Below are 7,306 nucleotides of genomic sequence, written 5' to 3' on the forward strand. Positions count from 1 at the left end.
CTCTGTGCCCCCAGAATATATAGCACAGTGCTGGCAGGAACTTAGAAAGAGTGCTACCTGTCAGAGTCCCATTGGCACTGTCATTTCCAGGATATGGAGAATTTTCTCACCCATTTTCTCTTTTCAAGGAGGCTAACGTTTTATATTTATATTTTTTTACAGTTTTAGAAACTGTTTTTCTTGTGAAATATAACACACATTCATGAAAGTGCACAAACCATAAATATATAGCTTAATGAGTAACAAGAAAGTGAGCAGCCTTGTAGCTGCCACCCAGAGCAAGGAATAGAACCCTGCCAGCCCCTCTTCTGCGTGCTCCCTCCCCACAAAGGGAACCCATCCTTGGCTTCTATTTTTTTCCTTTCCCCCCTTCTTTTTTATTGACGTATAGTTGATTTGCAATGTTGTGTTCCTTTCTGTTGTGTTAATTTCTTCTGTTAATTTCTGATTCAGTTTCATGTGTATTCTTTGTATATTTCATGTATAGTCTTTTTCCTATTTTCCATTATGGTTGATCACAGGATACTATAGCTCTCTGTGCTCTACAGTAGGACCCTGCTGTTTATCCACCCTGTAGTTTGTATCTGCTAATCCCAAACTCCCAATCCTTCCCTGCCCCCAACCCCACTGAAAACCCCAAGTCTCTCTTCTATGTCTGGGAGTCTGTTTCTGTTTTGCAGATATGTTCATTTGCATCGTACTTTAGAGTCCATGTATAAGGGCTATCATATGGTGAGAAATGTTATTTTTTATATAGGCTTCCCAGGTCATCCTTATGCATGTGAATGTTTGAGAACTACTGTCTTCCACTGTAAAGTTATGGCATACTGGGGCTGAAAGAGGCCCCCCAGACCTCCTAGCCCAGTGGTTTTCCAACTTGGCTTCTGCACAGTAGAATTATTGGGTGAGATTTTTAAAACTCCCAGTGCTGGAGGGCTTACCCCACTTAAATGTCATCAGAATCTCTGGGATTGGGGTCAGGCTATCAATGTTTTTTTTTTGTTTGTTTGTTTGTTTTGAAGCTCCCCAGGGAACTCCCAACATACAACCAAGGGTAAGAATCACTGCAGCGGTCCAATCCATTGGTTTTACAGTTGGGGACCCCGTGGCTGCCCACCGAGGTACCATTACAGAGAGGCAGAGTGACCCAAGAGAGTCAGTGGCCCAGACAGGATAGGAACTCAGATTTCCTGACTCCTCGTTGGTGCTGCTTCTACCATAAAGATTGTGTCCCTTTGTTGAGCCAATGACAACCCTGATCCCCCCGTGTTCTGTTTTATCCTACACAAAGTAAAATAACTCCCAATGGTTTGATTTCCTTACAAGCCAGAGAGAGTTTCTGTTTTCATAAGGTGAACCTCTGACCCCAGCTATGGCCTGAAGCTCAGCCCCGGCTGCAGACTTGTCCTCCCTCCACCCTAAGTGCCCTGGAGAAGCCTTGCTGGGAAAGCAGGCTTCTCTTTCTGGCAGTGGCTATGCACGTGTGACCTTCGAGCAAGCGACGAAAACCTTTTTCTGTGCTTATTTCCTTGCCTTCTACAGAGTGCCCATAACCAAAGCAAAGTGCTTTGCTGAGAAAAGGATGGTTGTTCAATAACATAGCCTCGTGCTAGGCACAGAACGGACAGCCAATAAATACTTGATGAGTTAAGTAATTAATTCAGCAACGCAAGTATACACATCACACAGTCACTCCCCCCAGCTTGTCTTCTCCCCAAGCTATTTACATATTAAATCTTATTTCAAAAGATTCCCAACCTCGCAATGAAAATTTCTGTAGAGTGCATCTATTTCCAGCCCTAGTGAATGGCTTAATGATACTTAATACCTATCTTGTACAACAAAATTTTGATTCTGGGGTGTCAGGCCAAAGCACAATTCACACCACAGAAGTCACTGTCAAGTCCCTACCAGGCGAGGGGACATAGAAAACACAAGATCGCATTTCTTTCGGAGTTGTATTGTTTCCTTTATTAGAGAAAGTAGGAATTGCCTCTCTAGGGAAGGATCCCAGCCAACCGGGGCTTTGTCTACCTCCCAGTGGTCATGTGTGAGCCTTGGTTCTGAATGGGGAATGACTGAAGTGCCTAAAGACGGAGAGGATCTCACTGGCGGTCTTACTTAGAGTCCCCGAACTGGTGGCGGGCTGGCTCTTCCTCTGTCTGCGAGCTGTCCTCCCTTCCTTTGTCAACTTTGGGGTTTTCATGGCCGCATGAGGACCAGTGGGAGGATGCTTTCTGGGTCTTGTCCCCTCGTGTCCTGTGGTGACCTTCACCTGTCCTGCGGTGATGGGAACTTTTCCTCGATGAAGACGTGTCCTTCTTTCCTTTTTTTCCTTCCAGGCTTCATCCCTGGGGTGGGAGACCTTCTGGCTTCCATCCCGTTCAGACGTGTAGCCTTCGCTCTGCAAGGTGGAGACCATGGGGGCTGCGACCTTCCCTTCAGCTCTTCCAGCAGCAGGCTTGCTGGTTGTGACTGCAGCTGGCAACACCATGCTCATGCTGCTCTCTGGACCATCTGCCCCCGTCGAGGATATGCTGGCAACACCCGCCGAGACCAGGTTCGTGTCCTGCAGGGATAGGCTGGCAGCACCTGCAGTGGCCTGGACGGATCCGCTTTCTCCTGGATCCTCGATGGTGGCTCCCGCCAGGCCCACGGTCATCCCTGCCGCCGATCCTTCGGCGCCTTTCAGGGCTGCAGGTGACCCACGGGGGGCATGATGGATTCCCTCTCCCCCCACATAAGCACAAGACGTGGCTCCAGTCACGTCACGAAGCTTGTGAAGCCCAACCTCATCCTGATCCCTTTCTCTGTGGAGCTCTGTGGTCTGAGCCAAGGGGAGGAGAGACAGGTAAGATAGAGATGACAGAAAGTGAGCTCAGAACTGTCCGCTCCTCTCTCATCCTGGAGCTGAGCAACTCAAGGCCTTATACTTAGAATAACCTTTGAAATCACCCAGTCTAAGCTCCCATTGGATGCAAGACCCCATCTACTGCACCCCTGTCAAACGGCCACTCCACTGTACTTGAACAGTCCCAGGGTCAGGGAGAGCACTGATACAATTCTCCATGATGATATACACTTTAACTTTATACCCTTGTGCTTCTCTCTCTGCAGGACAGATTCCTAGAAGTGGGGTTCCTGGGTCAAGGGATGCACACCTTGTACATTTTGGTGACTCCACGGGTGGGGCTGATTTGAGTCAGCGTGTCGGACTCCCGGGGAGACACAATGAAGGAAGGACTTCCTAACTGTGAATGATGTTCCCCACCTGCTGAGACTACCTGGGCTGGGGTAAGTGTTCAGGAAGAGACCAGACAGTCAGGATGCTCTAGAAGGGATTACAGCCCTGGTGATGAGACCAGTGCAGCCGAGATGATACCTAAGGTCTCTCTGAAACTCGGCCTCGTGGGACAAGGTGGAGAAGCACTCAGAACCTCTCCAGTGTTGTGACTCCCGTAGTGATAGCTCGTTTGTCCCTGACCCTTTTCAACGGTAGAAGGTATTTCCCAGGCGAGTCTCAGAGAGCACCAAAGGCTATGAAGGACCAGCTTTGCCCTGCTCTCCCGAAGCGCCCTGCCCCGTGTTCTTGAGTCCCTGTCGGTGCTTACCACTAGGATTTTGGCATCCTCTGTAGTCGCTGCATCTCCAGTTTGGAGCATCGGGGTACTGCTGTAACTGTCTACCGGTGGTCTCAGGATATAGACAAGCTTTTCCCAATAGGAAAAGAGGTCTTCTTGTGCGTCGGAAGAGGGGCACAGCTGCAGATAGAAAGTCCGGCCGGTAGCAAGATTCAGGCACAGCTGCTGTTTCTCCCGGTTGTGGATGGAGATCTTGACAAACTTCAAGGGGAGCAGCTTGGTGAGCTCTAGGGTCTTCACGGGCTTGCAACCACTCCCCTTGGTGATCCCGGCACAGACTTTCCTTGGTCGGGCCAGCAGCATGACGTCAGGTAGTGGGAAGAGGGGGCTGGTGGATGCGACGCCCACAGTCACCGTTCGGACGCGGTTGTCTAGGTCAATCAGTTCTCCTTCCTTGCTGACCTGGATAAAGTCGCTCTCAAACATGGGAGCGTACTTGAAAATGTCATACTCTCCTCCCTCGTACAGTTGTCGTTGCAGGACCCCCATGGAGGTCCTCGACACCCCCACTGAACAGTAGCTATTGGCCGTGTAATGAGGTAAACTCTCACTGCTCATGGCTCTCTTCGTTCAAGACAGAGCCACCAGCCACAAATTGAGTCTCGGAGAGAGAGAGAGAGAGGGAACGAAAGCACCTCGTCACCTCCCTGCAGGACTCTGCCAGAGTCTCTTGACCCGACCCTATTTATACCGCAAGCCCTTTGTGACCCGTCACCATCGCATCACACACCCCTTTGTTGAGCCTCCAAGCCCCCACCCCCTTGGGGCAGGCTCACCTGCCTCCCCCTAAACCAACCACCACGTCCATAGGGAACAGGCTGACCCTGCCAGGGTATACGTGTGGGTAGGCTGGATAGTCTTTCTACTCAAAAGGTTGAGAAAACCCTCCTGCTTTTGTAAATATCTGGGTGGTTTCCAGTCTTGTTGTTGTTACAAATCTCCATCATCTTGGCGCTTCTGCTGAATGATGTCCTGGGGATAAAATCCTGGAAGTGGACCGTGTACTTGCTAAGGGCAGGCATCCTATGGGGATTGCTGTTCTCTGTGCCCCCAGCATATATAGCACAGTGCTGGCAGGAACTTAGAAAGAGTGCTACCTGTCAGAGTCCCATTGGTACTGTCATTTCCAGGATATGGAGAATTTTCTCACCCATTTTCTCTTTTCAAGGAGGCTAACGTTTTATATTTATATTTTTTTACAGTTTTAGAAACTGTTTTTCTTGTGAAATATAACACACATTCATGAAAGTGCACAAACCATAAATATATACCTTAATGAGTAACAAGAAAGTGAGCAGCCTTGTAGCTGCCACCCAGAGCAAGGAATAGAACCCTGCCAGCCCCTCTTCTGCGTGCTCCCTCCCCACAAAGGGAACCCAACCTTGGCTTCTATTTTTTTCCTTTCCCCCCTTCTTTTTTATTGACGTATAGTTGATTTGCAATGTTGTGTTCCTTTCTGTTGTGTTAATTTCTTCTGTTAATTTCTGATTCAGTTTCATGTGTATTCTTTGTATATTTCATGTATAGTCTTTTTCCTATTCTTTTCCATTATGGTTGATCACAGGATACTGACTATAGCTCTCTGTGCTCTACAGTAGGACCCTGCTGTTTATCCACCCTGTAGTTTGTATCTGCTAATCCCAAACTCCCAATCCTTCCCTGCCCCCAACCCCACTGAAAACCCCAAGTCTCTCTTCTATGTCTGGGAGTCTGTTTCTGTTTTGCAGATATGTTCATTTGCATCGTACTTTAGAGTCCATGTATAAGGGCTATCATATGGTGAGAAATGTTATTTTTTATATAGGCTTCCCAGGTCATCCTTATGCATGTGAATGTTTGAGAACTACTGTCTTCCACTGTAAAGTTATGGCATACTGGGGCTGAAAGAGGCCCCCCAGACCTCCTAGCCCAGTGGTTTTCCAACTTGGCTGCTGCACAGTAGAATTATTGGGTGAGATTTTTAAAACTCCCAGTGCTGGAGGGCTTACCCCACTTAAATGTCATCAGAATCTCTGGGATTGGGGTCAGGCTATCAATGTTTTTTTGTTTGTTTGTTTGTTTGTTTTGAAGCTCCCCAGGGAACTCCCAACATACAACCAAGGGTAAGAATCACTGCAGCGGTCCAATCCATTGGTTTTACACTTGGGGACCCCGTGGCTGCCCACCGAGGTACCATTACAGAGAGGCAGAGTGACCCAAGAGAGTCAGTGGCCCAGACAGGATAGGAACTCAGATTTCCTGACTCCTCGTTGGTGCTGCTTCTACCATAAAGATTGTGTCCCTTTGTTGAGCCAATGACAACCCTGATCCCCCCGTGTTCTGTTTTATCCTACACAAAGTAAAATAACTCCCAATGGTTTGATTTCCTTACAAGCCAGAGAGAGTTTCTGTTTTCATAAGGTGAACCTCTGACCCCAGCTATGGCCTGAAGCTCAGCCCCGGCTGCAGACTTGTCCTCCCTCCACCGTAAGTGCCCTGGAGAAGCCTTGCTGGGAAAACAGGCTTCTCTTTCTGGCAGTGGCTATGCACGTGTGACCTTCGAGCAAGCGACGAAAACCTTTTTCTGTGCTTATTTCCTTGCCTTCTACAGAGTGCCCATAACCAAAGCAAAGTGCTTTGCTGAGAAAAGGATGGTTGTTCAATAACATAGCCTCGTGCTAGGCACAGAACGGACAGCCAATAAATACTTGATGAGTTAAGTAATTAATTCAGCAACGCAAGTATACACATCACACAGTCACTTCCCCCAGCTTGTCTTCTCCCCAAGCTATTTACATATTAAATCTTATTTCAAAAGATTCCCAACCTCGCAATGAAAATTTCTGTAGAGTGCATCTATTTCCAGCCCTAGTGAATGGCTTAATGATACTTAATACCTATCTTGTACAACAAAATTTTGATTCTGGGGTCTCAGGCCAAAGCACAATTCGCACCACAGAAGTCACTGTCAAGTCACTACCAGGCGAGGGGACATAGAAAACACAAGATCGCATTTCTTTCGGAGTTGTATGGTTTCCTTTATTAGAGAAAGTAGGAATTGCCTCTCTAGGGAAGGATCCAAGCCAACCGGGGCTTTGTCTACCTCCCAGTGGTCATGTGTGAGCCTTGTTGCTGAATGGGGAATGACTGAAGCGCCTCAAGATGGAGAGGATCTCACTGGCGGTCTTACTTAGAGTCCCCGAACTGGTGGCGGGCTGGCTCTTCCTCCGTCTGCGAGCTGTCCTCCCCTCCTTTGTCAACTTTGGGGTTTTCATGGCCGCATGAGGACCAGTGGGAGGATGCTTTCTGGGTCTTGTCCCCTCGTGTCCTGTGGTGACCTTCACCTGTCCTGCGGTGATGGGAACTTTTCCTCGATGAAGACGTGTCCTTCTTTCCTTTTTTTCCTTCCAGGCTTCATCCCTGGGGTGGGAGACCTTCTGGCTTCCATCCCGTTCAGACGTGTAGCCTTCGCTCTGCAAGGTGGAGACCATGGGGGCTGCGACCTTCCCTTCAGCTCTTCCAGCAGCAGGCTTGCTGGTTGTGACTGCAGCTGGCAACACCATGCTCATGCTGCTCTCTGGACCATCTGCCCCCGTCGAGGATATGCTGGCAACACCCGCCGAGACCAGGTTCGTGTCCTGCAGGGATAGGCTGGCAGCACCTGCAGTGGCCTGGACGGATCCGCT

The 7,306-nt window shown here is 48.8% G+C and overlaps 1 protein-coding gene across 1 annotated transcript in view; it reads right to left on the reverse strand.

Moving 5' to 3' along the window:
- Window positions 1–4,130, reverse strand: part of LOC308611661 (uncharacterized protein) — a gene marked incomplete at both ends in the record, with an annotated part of 39,041 nt that extends 34,911 nt beyond the window's left edge. The window contains one exon of the mRNA XM_081260366.1: window positions 3,933–4,130. Within this exon, the coding sequence (XP_081116492.1) occupies window positions 3,933–4,130 (198 nt within the window). The remainder of the gene's footprint in view (window positions 1–3,932) is intronic.
- Between the last annotated feature and the right edge of the window lie 3,176 nt (window positions 4,131–7,306).

The sequence above is a fragment of the Mesoplodon bidens genome, assembly GCF_964165515.1.
Source record: "Mesoplodon bidens genome assembly, contig: HAP1_SCAFFOLD_144, whole genome shotgun sequence".
In the NCBI taxonomy this organism is placed as follows: Eukaryota; Metazoa; Chordata; class Mammalia; order Artiodactyla; family Ziphiidae; genus Mesoplodon; species Mesoplodon bidens.